The sequence below is a fragment of the Nerophis ophidion genome, linkage group LG01 (assembly GCF_033978795.1).
Source record: "Nerophis ophidion isolate RoL-2023_Sa linkage group LG01, RoL_Noph_v1.0, whole genome shotgun sequence".
In the NCBI taxonomy this organism is placed as follows: Eukaryota; Metazoa; Chordata; class Actinopteri; order Syngnathiformes; family Syngnathidae; genus Nerophis; species Nerophis ophidion.
The window spans coordinates 28,896,129-28,914,166 of record NC_084611.1 but is presented as its reverse complement, the minus strand read 5'-3'; the positions used below and the strand labels follow the sequence as shown (position 1 = coordinate 28,914,166).

The following is an 18,038-nucleotide window of genomic DNA, read 5'->3' as shown; positions in this document are numbered from 1 at the left end:
ATTTGAATGATGTCTGTAGTGAACATTGGACACAATCCTGATAGCCTTTTTCTGCAGAGTGACTAAAGGCTGTAGATGTGATTTATAGCAATTTCCCCAGACTTCAACACAATAGTTTAAATATGACATAATAAATGAATGATACAATTCAATTGCTATTTTTATACGATTTTGGTCAGAGTCCATGTTAAATATGAGACCTGATTTAGATTTTAATTGCGTCATGGAATAAAAGTAACACCCTCTCTGACAGCAAAAACACGCACTCACATGAAAAGTGTAAACAAAGAACATACGTTGTGTGACGTCACAAGCAAGCCACAGCTGTGAGGCGCATTCATTGCGTTTGCATTCCGACCATGTCACGGTATTTTTGATAAGGGCTTGTAATTTATTTTTTATGTGGATTCAAGGGGATATTGTATAACCTCGGGTTCAACATATTTAAAAAAATTAATTTAAAATTTAAAAAAAAAACAGTGTCGCATTGCCGCATTGGCGTTGCTTGGACACGTGACCGGGCATCACGTGACAATTAGTTTTAGTCATGGCCGACGACTACAGGCGACAAGGCCTCGAGTTGGAGAGACGGATATTCGAGTTAGATGCCAAGTGTTCTGCTCTCAAAGCCGAAAAACAAGGTAAAGGCGGAACACTTTGAGGAAATACTGCCCATGTTGGTCCCTATCGGCAATAACCCGGCGTCCATGTTTCATTTTAGCCAGCTAGCATTTTAGCTAGCTAGCGAATGATCAGTTTTTTTGTTTTTTTTTGTTTACCGACACAGACGAATTCCAACCAATAGACATCACGTTTTTTGACACTAGGGGGTAATAGTAAAAAAATAAAGCAGGAAAACATGTTAACTCTAACCCTTCGTTGCAGATAACGAATGGGAGCATTGACGTTTTCTGTCAATTCTGTGCGCAGCGACAACATCGACGTACTCTGCTCCTTTTTGACAACATTGTTTGTTTTTTGCAGACCCGCAGGTGGGAAAAAAGCCATATTCTAACTTGTCCCATTTTCCATAGATGACGACTATATACAAAATGCAGATGCCATACTAGACAAGTTGAAAAGCTACTACAGACAAGGAGGGGAGAGCAGCAGCCTTTCTAAACTGCTTCAAGATTACACACAGGTACTTTGCAACATCAAACCTACATGTGTATTAGGGCTGCAACGATTTTCCGGAAAAAAAGAACAATTGTGACTTTTATATTTTAATATTGATCATTTATTTATTTAATATACTGACCTTTATGCGTACAGACACATGATGTTTTGTCTGCAAGATTTCTCTACAGAATTTCCTCTCTGGTCAACAAAAGTACCAAGAAGATTCTAGCGCAATGGTTATTAACTTTGTTGGAGGTACCAAACCCTACCAGTTTCATATGCCCATTCACCGAACCCTTCTTTAGTGAAAAATAAAAATACAATTATTTTTAAATTCAAGGCAAAGTTAAAGGCCTACTGGAATGAGATTTTCTTATTCAAACAGGGACAGCAATCAAATCAAATTAGCTCCTTGGCATGGCTTGTCAACTTCATGTCATCGGCGGTCACTCGGAACGAGTATGACGATCCTCCTGGTAGGGGTGTATCCCTTTATGGAGGATGCCCGCGCGTGACTTTGTTTAAAGGCCTACTGAAATCCACTACTACCCACCACGCAGTCTGATAGTTTATATATCAATGATGAAATATTAACATTGAAACACATGCCAATACGGCTTTTTTAGTTTACTAAATTACAAATTCAAATTTCCCGGGAGTTTCTTCTTGAAAACGTCGCGTAATGATGACGTGTACGCAAGACGTCACGCGTTTTTAGAAAGTATGAGCACTACGCACACACAGCTAAATGTCGTCTGCTTTAACGGCATAATTACACATTATTTTGGACATCTGTGTTGCTGAATCTTTTGCAATTTGTTCAATTAATATTGGAGAAGTCCCAGTAGAAAGATAGTTGGGAAGCTTTAGCCTTTAGCCACACAAACACACGGTGATTCCTTGTTTAAAATTCCCAGAGCTGACGCATAGAATAGGATTTTCTTATTTAAATGGGGATAGCAGGTCCATTCTATGTGTCATACTTGATCATTTCGCAATATTGCCATATATTTGCTGAAAGTATTCATTAGAAAACATCGACGATAAAGTTCGCAGCTTTTGGTCGCTAATAAAAAAGCCTTGCCTTTACTGGAAGTAGCAGACGATGTGCGCGTGACGTCACTGGTTGTAGACCTCCTCACATCCTCACATTGTTTACAATTATAGCCACTAGCAGCTACAGCGATTCGGACCGAGAAAGCGATGATTTCCCCATTAATTTGAGCGAGGATGAAAGATTTGTGGTTGAGGATTGTGAGAGTGAAAGACTAGAAGAAGAAAAAAAAGGCGAGGGCAGTGAGAGCGATTCAGATGTTATTACACACATTTACTAGGATAATTCAGGAAAATCCCTGATCTGCCTATTGTGTTACTAGTGTTTTAGTGAGATTATATGGTACCTGAAAGTTGGAGGGGTGTGGCAACGGGTGTGGTGACCGCCAGTGTCTCCGGTGGGAGGAGGTAATATTCCGCAGCTGCAGGAGGACGCAAGCTTCGCTCATAACTATGGTAAGAGCCGACTTACTACCTCAATTTTGTCACCGAAACCTGCCGGTTGACATGTGGTTGGGATCCATGTTTGCTTGACCGCTCTGTTCCATAGTAAAGCTTCACCTTCGGGAATTTTAAACAAGGAAACACCGGCTGTGTTTGTGTGGCTAAAGGCTAAAAGCTTCCCACCTCCATCTTTCTATTTTGACTTCTCAATTATTAATTGAACAAATTGCAAAATATTCAGCAACACAGATGTCCAGAATACTGTGTAATTATGCGATTAAAGCAGACTACCTATAGCTTGGATCGGGCGGGAAAAAAATGTCCGCTACAACCGGTGACGTCAAACGCACGCGTCATCATACGCGTCATCATTGTGACGGCGTGGCGCAGTGGTAGAGTGGAAGTGCGCAACCCGAGGGTCTCTGGTTCAATCCCCGCCTAGTACCAACCTCGTCACGTCCGTTGTGTCCTGAGCAAGACACTTCACCCTTGCTCCTGATGGGTGCTGGTTAACGCCTTGCATGCTCCCTCCAGTGTGTGAATGTGTGTGTGAATGGGTAAATGTGGAAGTAGTGTCAAAGCGCTTTGAGTACCTTGAAGGTAGAAAAGCGCTATACAAGTACAACCCATTTATCATTTATTTATTTATCATACCGCGATGTTTTCAACACGACACTTCGCGGGAAATTTAAAATTGCAATTTAGTAAACTAAAAAGGCCGTATTGGCATGTGTTGCAATGTTAACATTTCATCATTGATATATAAACTATCAGACTGTGTGGTCGGTAGTAGTGGGTTTCAGTAGGCCTTTAAATGTTGTTTTTTACTGGTGCACAAAATGAACCGTGCTTGATTATCACCTTGTTCAAATAACAACACAAATACAGTGCATGAACTCACAACAAATTACACACCTGCAAATCAGTGTGACTTCTGCTGTTGCCTTTGAGAAACCAGTTCAGATATGCGTGGCGTCACCTCGGCAAGTGCCACTCTCATGTCATTTTAAATGATCAAATAAAATAAAGTATTTATTTTCACAGCAAAATAAAAAGTCTGTTTCTTTTCATCGTTTTCCACCCAGACATACAATACTTGTACACAGCTCATGAAAAATAATATTTTTTGTTATTGTCATTAAAGTGGGCCAAAACACTTATATTAGAAAATAATGTCATGGAAATGACAGCTGTCATTTGATTATAATAATAAAACATTTAATTTGTTACTTACTCAGGTTTGGGACAGGTGTGCTCACATGTGCTCCACTGAATGCTCAAGGAGTTTTTGCGTTTGCTCACGCATAGAGGGCACATTGTTTGAGGGTATCTATAATACGCCGATAGGGAGAAGTTTTTATTTACACAATAAGTCGGGTGTGTCTTGACCTCCACGGCAGAGGCTCCGCCGAACCCCTGAGGCCGACTCATCGAACCCTAGGGTTCGATCGAACCCAGGTTAAGAACCACTGTTATAGCGGGAACTCTCATTCAACCCTTTTTCGATTACGCATGCACCTTCTGGTACCCCAGCACCTCCAAAACCCTCAACTCTAGACTCCAAACATCCCAGAACAAGCTAGTCAGGTTACTTCTAGACCTCCACCCCAGATCACACCTCATTCCTACCTACTTCTCCAAAGTGGGCTGGCACAGGGTGTAGGACAGTAAAACAACTTGCACTGAGCCTAGTCTATAAAATTCGCTACACCTCCCTGAAATTGAAGTACTTGTCAAACTATTACCATAACGTAAATGACCGCCATAACCACAACACTAGGGGGAGCTCCACAGACCACGTTAAACCCAGATTCCGATCTAACAAAGGTCTTAACTCATTCTCCTTCTTTGCCACATCAATGTGGAATGCACTCCCAACAGGTGTAAAAGAAAGTGCATCTTTACCCTCCTACAAAACCGCACTAAAAGAACACTTCCAGGCAACTGCAACCCTAGACTAACACCCTCCCCCCACCACATCCCACCTCCACTGATTGTAATTGAACTCAATACGTTCTTGCTCACTGTACATATCCTACAAAGTCAGACCTACTCTGTTTCAATGTCCATTTCTCAGATGATATTATTGTTGATGACTGAAGTGCTGATATCAACCAAACCTAACAACCTTGCCCCAACCCCCTCCACATCCAATCCCCCGAATTGTAAATTATGTAAATAATTCAATGTATTTACTCTAATGATGATTAACTTGTGTGATGACTGTATTATGCTGATGGTATATTTTTATACCATGAATTGATTAACATGGACCCCGACTTAAACAAGTTGAAAAACGTATTCGGGTGTTACCATTTAGTGGTCATATGTATGGAATATGTAGTGTATTGTGCAATCTACTATTAAAAGTCTCAATCAATCAAAGTCACCGGGGGTCGGCAACCCAAAATGTTGAAAGAACCATATTGGACCAAAAATAAATAAATAAAAAATATGTAGCTGCAAAGAATTAAAAGCTTATATAAGTGTTGTAATGAAGGCAACACATGATGTAAGTGTTTATAATAGCTGCATTGAATTGAATCAATGTGTCTGCTAATATGGAGGAATTATATACTTTATTCAAGTTTAAATACTTCTCTAAACTGGACTTTAGGACAAAATGAGTGATCATAAAGAAATCGCAAAGAAAATTAAACAAGCTGAAATATACCTACAAATGAGGCATAATTATTCAACATGTACATACAGCCAGCCTAAATTGCATGTTAGCACACAGTAGCTTGCAGTCATGGATTGACCAAATATGTCTGATAATCACTCCAGCAAATCAATAAAATGAACAAAGCTCACCTTTGTGCATTCACACACAGTATAAAACGTTTGTTGGAAAGACAAAGGAGTGGCATAAAAGACGTCTTTCTGTGGCAGCATTGGAGAAAGTTGTACATGCAAACAAGCTACGATGAGTTCATCGATCGGTGAAATTAGTAGGACAAAAGGGTGCTTGCCAAATACTCTCATCAGTGAAGCATGTATAACATAAACAGTGGGACATCTAACAATTAGGAAGGTTTGTGTCATGTTCTCCGACAGAAAATATACAATCTACGGTCTACACGATGCTCTTCCACACAAGAAATAATTGATAAAAACTACAGTGTTTATAATGTAATGTAATGTAATAATAATACATACTAATAATGATAGTAACTATTTAAAACGATATAAACCTGTATTTCTAATTTCTTTATCATTTTTTACCATTGTACTGTAATTGGAATGGAAATAATTCCTAAATAGATAAACCAAAAAAATGGACTAATTTCTATTAGCAAGAATGTAACTTAAATAAATATTGAACATCTTAAAGTGCTTTTTTTTCCAGTTGGAAAAACGAGGTGGGTTGTTGTCTTTTTGTTTATTGCCATCACGTGACCAGGGCATTGTCACTCATTCGTCTGTGTTGATAGGCTAAGGGCCATCCAGTTTGAAGTTTAACTATTCCCACATAGGTACATTTGTCTTTGTAATCATATTTTTTTCCAAATTTTTGTTACTTAGTGGCGAGTCGCGTGTTTGAAGGCCTTCTCTTTTATACATGTTTCCTGTGTGAATAAAATGCACAGAAAAGATTAATTTTACTGTTAAATGTGCTCAGGTGCTGAGATTATTGCACAATGTCTTTCTCCCTGTTTGAAGCAAGAGACAACCAAACGCTAGGCTGAACAATTCTGATTTTCGAACATGTCTGTCACTCAATTGCCAGTGACAGCAGAGAAGAAACGCCCCCAAAAAATCTTGCACTGATAAATAACCTCGATGTTGATTAATCGTGCAGCCCTAATGTATTTGAAAATAATAGTAAGTGGTAGTATAAAATGAATAATGATTGTGTGTTGTAGGTGATTCTAGATATTACATTTTATGAAGAGAACAAACTGGTGGATCAGGAATTTCCAGAGGAATGTTCACCGTTTAAAATCCAGCAGCTCCTGCAAGATCTGACCGAGCCGGAAGTGTTGGTGGGGCGACTTGCACCATCTCAAGAGGTGTGGTCCCACTATGTTATAACTGTCACATGTATCTTTATTTTTTTATGCGGAAATTTAACATAAAACCACATGAGAATGATGTCTTCACTGTGTTCATGCATCATTTACAACCATGCATGCATATAGTTTTAAAATACATGTTCCATGTTTATCACAATACATTTGATCAGTGTCTCAGACCACATTTACTCTGCAGGCAAAAGTGGCCCGAATAGGATTTTTTTTTCTAAATTAAACTGGCACCTGCACAGTCGACTCGTACCGTTTTTATTTATGTCGATATGTCCGTTTCCACCACCTTATCCGTTGATTTTCCACATTTCAGCGCTAAATATAAGCGGAAATTCTTAATTTGTCGGACGCTGCAACAAATCAGTTCAGTTAAGCTTGAATCTGCTTGTGTTGGACAGGAAGTCATGCACACAAAATGAAATGCTCTGTTTTTAAGGCGGATTGTAGTTACACTTTAAACACTCCTTATGGGCGGCAACGGACATGAAGTCAACTTGGCAAGTTTTCAGACATGAATTAACCTTGTTGACACAGGATGATTATGGAGGTTCAAAATAAAAGAGTAATATACAGGCACATCTTTGGCAGCTTTATTGGAATATGTGGGCCTGTACCAGCTGATACGGGGGTGGGCAAAACAGTTTTTTTTGCAGGTTTGCGTCGTGGCTGTTTTAAAGAGGATGAAGGCAGGTGATGGAAGAAGAGAATTGTAAAAAGGAAAGTGGTCGTGCTGTGACGGATGATGTAGCTCGACCAAAAGATGAAGTAAAAGTCGCAATCAGGTCGCATTTTTGTTTAGAATGGAGTCACTTTTGATTCCAGTTGTATTCGGACTACCTCCTGATGTGACCAAAATCTGATGTGAAAATATCAGATTTGAAACACTTTGGAGCGTTTGGGATGGTAATAAAATACCTGATATGTGGCAGTTGAGGGCAAAAAAAAATCTGATTTGGTGTGTACTGTAAACGGGGCCAAAATTACTTTGTCTAAATTACATATTTGGTTAGAGATTCATAATGGACACAAAGTACTGTAATTGTATGAAATACAACAAGTTCAGAATCTCATTATTCTGTCATCTAATGCAATAAGCTCAATATCTGCGTCTTATATGTACATACAATATAGCAATATAGCAAATAGGTAATTTGTTAAGCAGCCAGTTGCTATTTACTAAATAAACACAAAAAATGTTATTCTGATATCAAAGCATCAAGAAAACATCACACACATTTTAAGAGAAGTTGTCATTGTTTAAAAAATGTTATCTCAAAGCGTTAGAAAACACACAGGCATTAGGCAACACTAGCATACTCTGCTTGTCAGTCTGTGACAGTGCTGTGTTTTGTCCAATAAGGTGCAGGCTGTGTTGGGACTAGAGCTGCTAGAATGCCTCTACTGGAGACGTGGCGCACTGCTCTACATGTACTGCCACACCCTTCATCAACGGAAGCAATGGATCAAGCAGAACAAAGAGACGTTCCTTAAGGTATCACTCGTCCATCTAGGGGCTTATTCTTTCATGCGCCAAAGTGGAAAAAGCTGTGCGGCATTCTCCCTCCTGACACAGGTCTGTCATTGCGCGCCTTTATCCAGGATGCGCTGTCTGTGTGGAGCAACTCTAAAATGTGGGTGTTCCCTGTCAAATCTGGCCTTGCGTATATTCTCCTATCGATTGAAGTACTTTATGGTCCTACGCGCTTCTGAGGCTGGAATAAGTCCAAGGTGAAACATTTACATGATGCACTTGAAATTTGAATACAGTGTAGGCAACAAGTAATAACATTGTAAAATATGGCTTCCAGAAAGCTATCAAAACTATTTTGATCACTTTAATTGGAAACATTAATTAAGATGATTTGGTTTCTGCCCTCAAAGTCCTCCTGTGTCCAGGGAATTTTTTTTGAGTTTGTAAACATTAAAACAACATAAAATAATTTTGCCAAAATAAAGAAATCAATCTAATCATTCTAGTATCACTCTGATGCTACCCCTAATCTCGATAATGCCAATTTGGGTCTATCCTATCCTCTTATATATGGTGTACTGACTGCGACAATGCTGACCGTCTGACACACCAATAGTTGTTATATTACCTTTTTCTAGACTCTACTTGATGATTTCTTCTGAGTAGCTGCTTACTTTGTGCCGCAACATGGTTCCATCTACACTTCTTAAACTTCACTAGGCACTTATTTCTTGGTGTTTAAAGCTCGCTTAGCTTTTAACACGCTTGCTCCTGTCTCTCTGTGTGTCACATGTTGAGCCACATCCTCCAGTAATATTAATACGTAGTATTGATACTCAAAGTAATAAGAAATATATTTTGTCATTTTGGGGGAGCGTCTCCACTCTGTGTATGGTGACACAAAATTAGCTGCCTTCCACTTTTCAGCCGGAGGATCTTTGTTTGTGATCGGCATTAAAAGGCATTATTTGACAATGACCGACCATATTTTTCCACGAAAATCAACCGATACCGATCAGTGGCCAATCGCATACGTAGCATTGGATAATCGATATTGTGCCTTGCGAATCGATGTTGTTAAATATGTGAATATATCGATCCATAATCGATTGTTTTAACCAGCCATATTTGTAACCATAAAATGTAAAATGGAATATTGGAAACCAAGGATCACCTGTGTCATGCTTATCGGTCAAAAGTGTTTACTCAACAACAAAGTGCTGGTGGATAAGATACAGTATTCAACTCATCCATCCATCTCTTTACATACGTGATACAAAATGAAAGCACCGTATTTACCAAAATATAAAACTGCTCTTCTTTTTCAACAACTCTTTTTGTTTTTTTGTGGGTGGGAGGGTTTAGGTGAAATTAGACACACTATATACCCACAATTAGGGTTCTACGGTATACATGAACAGTACCCCGGTAGTAATAAATACAAAAATGTACTATACTGCCTTTGAAAAATGCCGGTACATTTCTTCATGCGCAAGCTGGCGCACCGCAGTGACATTGGTAATATGAGCCAAAGTCCATGTTGAGTAAGTAAACACAAACACAGCGCATACAAGCGCAACAAGCATGGAGACAGAAGAGGGAGAATGGCAGAAACGGCAATTCTACTGGTCAAATTATAAAGAGGGTGGGCGAAGGGAAATATGGATGTATTTTGACTTCAAAACATAAAAGTGCCGCTCTGCAAGCGGTGCTTTAAATGAGATGTTTGCACCTCAAGACAAAGGTGAACCTATTGAGCAAAGGTTGCAATACTTCCAAACTTAGGTAAACTTTTAAAGGACAAGTATCCAGACCTGCACAAGGAGTTTAAAGACCGAATGTAGCTTACTAGCTACCTCGTTGTGCCCATAGAGATAGTAGACACCGCATACAGCTGAATAGTAGACACCGCATACAGCTGAATGGACTGTTGCCAATTATTAGCATATTAGCTGAGTCAAAACGGCCCATGTAGCATAAGCTAATGCAAGTGAATTTATTGTATTTTGTAACAAATTCCTACAGTTTGGGTTTTATCTTTAACAATGTTTATTTTACCTACATGTCTTATCTATATAGTTTTAGCCATAGTATTGTTTTTAGTATTTACTAATGATAGTATTTTTCTTAAAGCACGGACCAAGTGTGACAACCAAAAATCATGAAGCATTTTGTACAATACAATAAAGCTTTCTATTCTACACTAACCTTATCTTAGGTTATGACAGGCTGTATGTAATATGTGAAATTGTAAATTGTTCCGTGCGTGAAATAAAAAAAGCCCAGTATTTTTAATACCTTTTAATTTTAATATCAAGACGACAATTACATTTTTTGTGGTTCCCTTTATTTTGAAAAGTATCAAAAAACATATTGGTACCGTTGGTATCGGGACAGCACTACCCGATATATGAAACACTCTTTTGTTTTCTAGAGAACAAATACCGTCTTGTATTCAGATCAATATGTAATAATTTAATCGCACTAACAAACTTTCTCACAAATCAGTTTTTCATGTGTTATGTATGCATCACTTTCCCTAATTATTTAGATTTCGACTATGTTACAAAGTGTTTGGCAGATTTTGCACACAGCAGCACCTTCTCCTAAAATTCCACATTAAATCAACTTTGTGGGTGCCATGTCTGCTGTACAGGCAGTGTGTGCGGTGGATCAGTTATAATAGATTAAGTGGAGATCTGTTCGAGCTGAGGCCACTATTAGAAGTACTTAGCCTTGCTTGTCTGTATGCATCATGTGACTCTGATGTCTTCATCCAGTGTATTCAGGAAGGAGTGCGCTACCTAATGCGGATGCTGCAGGTGAGGAACTCAGTGAAGCTCAATGATGGGGTGGTGCTCCATGACACTGCTACGGCAGGCTTCCTATCTGAAGGTATGTTTTTTGAATGCAAAATATTGAAATAACCCACAAGTCTGTTGTGTGGGTTGTAATTTCTTTCTTAAATGGTTTCCAAGGCATTTTCTCAGACACGCACCTGTTGACAATGATGTACATCGGCGAAATGTGCTTCTGGGCCGTCAAGTATGAAGACTACAGCAGCGAAATGATGGATTGTAAAGATCGCCTCCAGTTTAGGGACATTGGCACACAGATCCTCAACAAGTATGTGCTTGCCTGCGAGGGCCCTCTGCAGGGACAGGGCTGGAACACGGAGAATGCCAAGGAAATCCTCAGTGTTTTACAGTAAAGCCCGCTGCCCCCGTGTCCGGGTCTTCCTCGGACACAACTAAGATCAGTATTGAGTGTTTTTCCAGTCCCCTCTAAACTAAAAAAGGTTAGGTACGGTGTAATGAAAGGCTAATGAGAGGAGGGGAGAAATTGTATATCAGCAAGGGTGTTAATGCCACCTCGCTTCATGCTTTGGAGAAGAAAGTTCTGCAGGTGGTGTAAAACTGACATTAAAGTTTTTTGTTTTTTTTCATTCTGCTGAAAAAGCACGTTATCTTGATTCCAGACTGTTGATTAGGGCACTTGTTTTGCTCTAAGAATGTGTTATAATACCATTAATATAAAAAAAAAAGAATCTTAATAATACATTTTTTTTAGTTTATAAATTACACAGCCTAAAATGAAACATTGCACAGTAACCTTTTTATTTATTAAGTTGCCATTTTGGTATGCATTTATTATTTGACATCTGTTCGTACGATATATACACACGTTTTAAATGTGTATAAAATACACACCAGGCAAAGGAAAGTTTAAACATGTTTGCTAGTTATTCATGATCCATCACTTATTCCCCATTATTGCAATTTTCCTAAATTTAATAAAACTTTTATTTGTTTAGCTTTTAATAGAGAACGTGTTTGGATGAAAATTTCTGTTTTTTATGTCCTTGGTGACAATAAAGCCCGTGTTGTTTTAACGAGTCTTGTTTTGAATGCCGACATCGTCGGTCGTTTCGCACTACAGTACCCATCATGCTCCCCCGCTGCCAATGCGGAAGTGTAGCAAAAAGCGGCACGTCACTTTTGTTGTCATACAGCGTGATTTGGTTTCACGGCGGACTTGCGAACTTTGGCAACAAGTCATGGCTGGGAAGACTCATTTTCTTAGCGAATCCGTCGTTATTCGAAGCCTAAGACGTTTTCGTGACCTTTATTTACCTTCCGGTGTGAAAGAGGATGTTTTGGATAGCGGCGAAGAAGGACCGGGCTTTCTGGACTGTTTACCTGTGAGTTAACAGCAAATGAGCAATAGGCATACTGCGACAATGTTTTCTTTTTCAAATTTTAATAGAAATTTTACGTATCAATATTGTCAAACATTTCTTACTACTGTCGCAACCCCGAAAGGGACAAGCGGTAGAAAAATGGATGAACCCTAGTTTGTACATAATCGCCCCTTTCTGAGTTCCAGCCCTAAGCAACATTTTATTTTGAGGGCGCCCCATTAAAAACTATTTTCGATTTTTTTTTAATGTGTGAAACCATTTGAACTTTTTTAAGTTAATTTATTTCATTTTATGAATGTTGTCTACTATAAAAAAATATGGGAGAGAAATGGTTAATGCGGGGGTAGGAAACCTATGGCTCTTGAGCCAAATGTGGCTCTTGATGACTGCATCTGGCTCTCAGATAAATCTTAGCTGACATTGCTTAAAGGCCTACTGAAATTTGATTTTCTTATTTAAACGGGGATAGCAGGTCCATTCTATGTGTCATACTTATCATTTCGCTATATTGCCATATTTTTGCTGAAAGGATTTAGTAGAGAACATCGATAATAAAGTTCGCAACTTTCGGTCGCTAATAAAAAAAGCCTTGCCTCTTTACCAGAAGTAGCAGACGATATGCGCGTGACGTCAGGGGTTGTAGGGCTCCTCACGTCTTCACATTGTTTATAATAATAGCCGCCACCAGCAAGAGCGATTTAACCGAGAAAGCAACAATTTCCCCATTAATTTGAGCGAGGATGAAAGATTCGTGGATGAGGAAAGTTAGAGTGAAGCATTAAAAAAAAAGGGGGGGGGGGGGGGGAGGCGACGGCAGTGTGAGCGATTCAGATGTTATTAGACACATTGGCGTGGTGCAGTGGTAGAGTGGCCGTGCGCAACCCGAGGGTCCCTGGTTCAAATCCCACCTAGTACCAACCTCGTCACGTCCGTTGTGTCCTGAGCAAGACACTTCACCCTTGCTCCTGATGGGTGCTGGTTGGCGCCTTGCATGGCAGCTCCCTCCATCAGTGTGTGAATGTGTGTGTGAATGGGTAAATGTGGAAGTAGTGTCAAAGCGCTTTGAGTACCTTGAAGGTAGAAAAGCGCTATACAAGTACAACCCATTTATCATTTACTAGGATAATTCTGGAAAATCCCTGATGTGCTTATTGTTTTAATAGTGTTTTAGTGAGATCATATATTCATACCAGAAAGTCGGGGGGCTGTGGTGACTGCCAGTGTCTCTGAGAGAAGCCAATGGAGGAGCCAAGATCACAGCTGCCTTTTGGACAGCTGCAGAAGGAGGTCGCATAATCCGCTCAAGTCTCCGGTAAGAGCCGACTTAATATCATAATTTTCCCATCCAAAAACTTGCTGGTAGAGGAACATGTTCGCTTGACAACTAACAAAGAAACATCGGTTGCTAAAGGCAGCAGCAATCCACCGCTTTCCACCAACAGCATTGTTCTTTATAGTCTCCATTATTAATTGAACAAATTGCAAAAGATTCAGCAACGTAGATGTCCAGATTACTGTGTAATTATGCGATTAAAGCAGACGCCTTTTAGCCGTGTTCGGTGCTGGAAGAACATGTCCGCTACAACCGGTGACATCACAAGCACGCGGCATACGCGTCAACATTCCGCAACGTTTTCAACAGGATATTTTGCGGGAAATTCAAAATTGCAATTTAGTAAACTAAACCGGCCGTATTGGCATGTGTTGCAATGTTAAGATTTCATCATTGATTTATAAACCATCAGACTTCAGAATAACTGTCATTAAAAATAATAAGAGACTCTAAAAATGTTGGTCTTACTTAAAAATGCACTCATTTAGTTGGATTCAGTGTTAAAAAATAATACATGGTTCTCATAGAAATACATTTTTAAAATATTTGGCTTTCATGGCTCTCTCACTCAAAAAGGTTCCCGATCCCTGGGTTAACGGTACGTTTTTTGAAGTTATTTGTAAGTGCAATAATCGAGCTTTTACAAAAATTACAATTTAAAAAGGTATTACCAGTCATTGGGAAATTTACTGTGTTTGTGATAACGGTAATCGTTACATCCCTTTGGGGGTAATTTTTCCACTTTACTATAAGGACAATTATTTCCTCATTCCATCCTAAAGGTGGACGTTCAGTTTCACATTATGACCTTCTTGTCACCTGTGGATATCTGCCGCCTGGGAGCAACCAGCCATTATTGGAGGGCCTTGGTTAGAGATCCACTGCTGTGGAGGTTCTTTCTCCTCCGGGACATGCCCTCCTGGAGCTCCATCGATCACTTATCAATGCCCCGATTGGAGGTGCTGGATACCCCGCTTGTCTTTGAGGGTGCAGAAGAGGGCATGAGGTCAAATGTTGACATCATGGCAGAGTTAGTGCACTTTACACTTCAAAATAAACTGAACCTCTTGACAGCCCAATGACATCTATGTTCCCACAGATATCTGAAAGGATGCCCCTCGTGCAGACAGAAGTGGCTTCCTTCTCGTCCTCCTTATCAAATGTTGTCGTCCTTCCTGCAGTCTCTGGTGCCTTCGGCTGAACCCCGCTACGCCATGTTTGGTCCTGGCATGGAGCAACTGGATGTCTCTTTGGTCACAAGGCTCATGCACACCCCTGATATTTTACCTGTGACAGGCATCCCAAACAGACAGATCAATGGTGGGGGAATGTTTTTATTATTTTCCCTGAATTTTAGTTATTTGGTGATATCTGCAAGGGATAGGTACCTAATACCGTAGGTTACTTTTTGGCCCTGACTGAATCCCGACAGTTCTACCGAGCACCGATTCATGTAAAATTCAACAGTTCTATGTTGCGTTTCCTGGGTTGTACGTGACGTCACCGAAGTTGCTGGCTCTTCGCACTTTGGCACTTGACGATCACTTAAGCAGCACTGAGAGCAGACTCAGCCAAACTACCACTAAGTTGTGTTGCAATTTTCAATGCCAACAAAGTAATTGACTCAAAAAATGCTCTTAGTTATACCAAAGACTATAAAAATGGGACCTATTACCTCCCTGATTGGCACTCAGCATCAAGGGTTGGAATTGGGGTTTAAATCACCAAAAATTATTCCCGGGTGCGACACCGCTGCTGCCCACTGCTCCCCTTACCTACCAAGGGGTGAACAAGGGTGATGGGTCAAATGCAGAGGACAAATTTCACCACACCTAGTGTGTGTGTGACAATCATTAGTACTTTAACTTAACTAGTTAACTTTTTATTTAAATGCGCTGGCTTGATGCTAATATACATTGGCTTTGCTGTTGACATGCTACTGATCAGCATTAGCAATGTTTTTTTAATACCTCCAAATTTGTCAATGAAAAGTACACCTAAGATGCACGTTCCAATCTAACCGCTGGTGCATAGTAAGTACAATACTTACAGTATTAACACTTCATAGGACTCAACAGACATCCAAACTTGAACTAACCAACACACCATAAACGATACACGACTGCCATCTAACTAATTGGATTTGCAATTGCAATTGCAACTTAGTGATATTGAAACAAGATGGACAGCAGTTATCCTCAGCTCATTTTTGTCCATCCATCCATTTTCTACTGCTTGTCCCTTTTTTGGGGTCGCTGGGGCCTATCTCAGCTGCACTTGGGCGAACGGCGGGGTACACCCTGGACAAGTCGCCACCTCATCGCAGGCTCATTTTTATATTTTGCAATAAAGAATTACATTTAATATTAGTATAAACACACACAAAAGGACAAAAAATTGGTACCATTGAGTATCGATATCAATACCCAGGTGACGGTAATCTGTACCTTATTGTTTCAGATGTGAACGATACTCATCCTTTTAGCTGTGATAAAGATAAAGTAGAAAGTAAATATAGACTTGGGGATTAGCAGAATACAGTATCTCACAAACAGGTGAGTACAACCATTCCAGTTTAGCATTTTTTTTTATTTTAAAGTAGATCATCTCATGGGACAATACTTAACTAAAACTTGGATGAACTTTATAGACGTCAAAGTGCAGAGTAAATAGCAAGAAGTGGTTGTGGAAGCATCATGATCCGGGGTTGCTTACACTGAGGGAGCTGCGGTCCATTCAAGGGAAACAAGAATTCCGTGTAATATTGACAATGTGAAGGAGAGCAGGATCCCCTCTCTGTGACAATATGCCAACCCAAATACACATTAGGAAGGTGAAGATGTTGGAGTGTCATTCATTTTCACAAGACCGACAGCATGAACTACTCTAAAAGATATGGCATTTCTGAGAAAATAGAATAAAATACTTCCTGAAGGGTGAAGGGTGTACTCACTTTTGTCGAATGCCATATATTACTTAGATGAAAATGGGGTTATAGTCCATAGTTGAGGTGTTGTTTACGTTGCAGGATGTCAGGCCCACCAGTAGATGTCTGTCTCTGCCTGCATATGTGTCATTCAAACATTTTCTCCATCTTAGAAATCGGCTCAGGGATCACTTACATGTTCAACAACCAGCACAAGTTCAACATCCTAACGCTTTACTCGACGAACAAGTAGGTGGACCCTGAATAGTTTTGTTCCATGCAGCAATTTGATGCTTGTGTTATTTTGTGTGTATGTGTGTATGTGTGTATGTGTGTGTGTGTGTGTGTGTGTGTGTGTGTGCGCGTGCGTGCGCGTGCGTGCGTGTGCGTGTGTGCAGGGCAGATAGGGAACGAGCCAGAGTGCAGAAGCAGTACATGAGCAGTAAACTCTTCACCTTAGTAGGGAGCGATAGCTCAGGTCAGCCAGTCTATAGGCCGGCCCCTCAGGTGCAGCAGGTGTGCCAGGTCGTCGAGGGGGTCATCTATGTGGCCAATGCTGAGCCAGGAAGAGGTGGGACTAGATATTTAATTGTAGCCTCTCTTTCCGCACTTGTCCTAAGTCAGGTTCATGTATTAAAAACAGGTGAAGAAATATCCGAGGTGGCTCAGATCCGCGCCGTGCTGAGCTCGGCAACCAAGCCTCTGCTGGTGCTCTCATGTGTGGCCACAGATGAAATGCAACCTGGTGTTAGCCGGACTAGGATCCCGTGCGTCGATGTGGCAAAGAGACTAGGACTTCCCAAACTGGCTAATCCCTGGATGGTAATCAACAGTGCATATTTCATGCAGAGAATAATTCAAACATCCTACAAATGATCAATGTGTCCTGTGTTTTGAATCAGGTGCAGGACACAGTTGCTGAAACCCTGTCAGGTCTTCTGGATGGAATTTCTTGGTTGCTGAGATGCTCTGGGGTCCAAGTTTATGATAGGTAGTTTTCAAGTATTGTACTGTGAACTTATTAAAGCACAATGTGGTATTCTTTAAATAATGAACAGTAATGGTATGTATTGATGGTAGGGGTGGGCGATATGACCTTTTATTAATCTCTATATTTTTCGGCCATGTCACGCTACACGATATATATCTTGATATTTTGCCTTAGTCTTGAATGAACACTTGATGCATATAATCACAGCAGTATGATGATTCTATGTGTCTACATTAAAACATTCTTGTTCATATTTATTAATATATGCTTATTTTAAACTTTCATGCAGAGAGGGAAATCAGTCAATTACCAAAACTGTATTTATCAAACAAATATTAAGCAGTGGCACAAACATTCATGTCATTTCCAAAACAGAAATGCAAGATTATCAGAGACTTTTTAAAACAAGCTATTGGTGCACTTTTGTGCATGATGTCACTAAGGTGACATATCAAAACAACACCAAATT

General features: G+C 40.0%; 2 protein-coding genes across 3 annotated transcripts; both read left to right on the top strand.

Moving 5' to 3' along the window:
• Nucleotides 1-481: 481 nt before the first annotated feature.
• On the top strand, nt 482-12,010 carry rimoc1 (rab7a interacting mon1-ccz1 complex subunit 1). Of its 2 annotated transcripts, XM_061900356.1 has the most exons (6): nt 482-641; nt 1,035-1,144; nt 6,486-6,632; nt 8,008-8,139; nt 10,899-11,013; nt 11,097-12,010. In XM_061900356.1, the coding sequence occupies exons 1-6, from the start codon at nt 548-550 to the stop codon at nt 11,327-11,329; spliced, it is 831 nt and encodes a 276-aa protein (XP_061756340.1). In that variant the 5' UTR covers nt 482-547; the 3' UTR covers nt 11,330-12,010. The 2 variants fall into 2 exon arrangements, with proteins under 2 accessions (XP_061756340.1, XP_061756349.1); XM_061900365.1 differs by lacking the exon at nt 6,486-6,632.
• Nucleotides 12,011-12,077: 67 nt separating this feature from the next.
• Nucleotides 12,078-17,826, top strand: fbxo4 (F-box protein 4). The gene is made up of 7 exons (XM_061900343.1): nt 12,078-12,319; nt 14,435-14,682; nt 14,752-14,972; nt 16,752-16,827; nt 16,977-17,149; nt 17,222-17,400; nt 17,481-17,826. The coding sequence occupies exons 1-7, from the start codon at nt 12,083-12,085 to the stop codon at nt 17,571-17,573; spliced, it is 1,227 nt and encodes a 408-aa protein (XP_061756327.1). The 5' UTR covers nt 12,078-12,082; the 3' UTR covers nt 17,574-17,826.
• The last annotated feature ends 212 nt before the right edge of the window (nt 17,827-18,038 follow it).

Bases quoted from the DNA above. Each gene is read 5' to 3' on its own strand.
- rimoc1 (XM_061900356.1), top strand. From the start codon at position 548: ATGGCCGACGACTACAGGCGACAAGGCCTCGAGTTGGAGAGACGGATA. The intron at 642-1,034 runs GTAAAGGCGGAA...CATTTTCCATAG, and splicing joins TCTCAAAGCCGAAAAACAAG to ATGACGACTATATACAAAAT. The intron at 8,140-10,898 runs GTATCACTCGTC...GTCTTCATCCAG, and splicing joins ACAAAGAGACGTTCCTTAAG to TGTATTCAGGAAGGAGTGCG.
- fbxo4 (XM_061900343.1), top strand. From the start codon at position 12,083: ATGCGGAAGTGTAGCAAAAAGCGGCACGTCACTTTTGTTGTCATACAG. The intron at 14,973-16,751 runs GTGGGGGAATGT...TCTCCATCTTAG, and splicing joins CCCAAACAGACAGATCAATG to AAATCGGCTCAGGGATCACT. The intron at 17,401-17,480 runs GTAATCAACAGT...GTTTTGAATCAG, and splicing joins AACTGGCTAATCCCTGGATG to GTGCAGGACACAGTTGCTGA.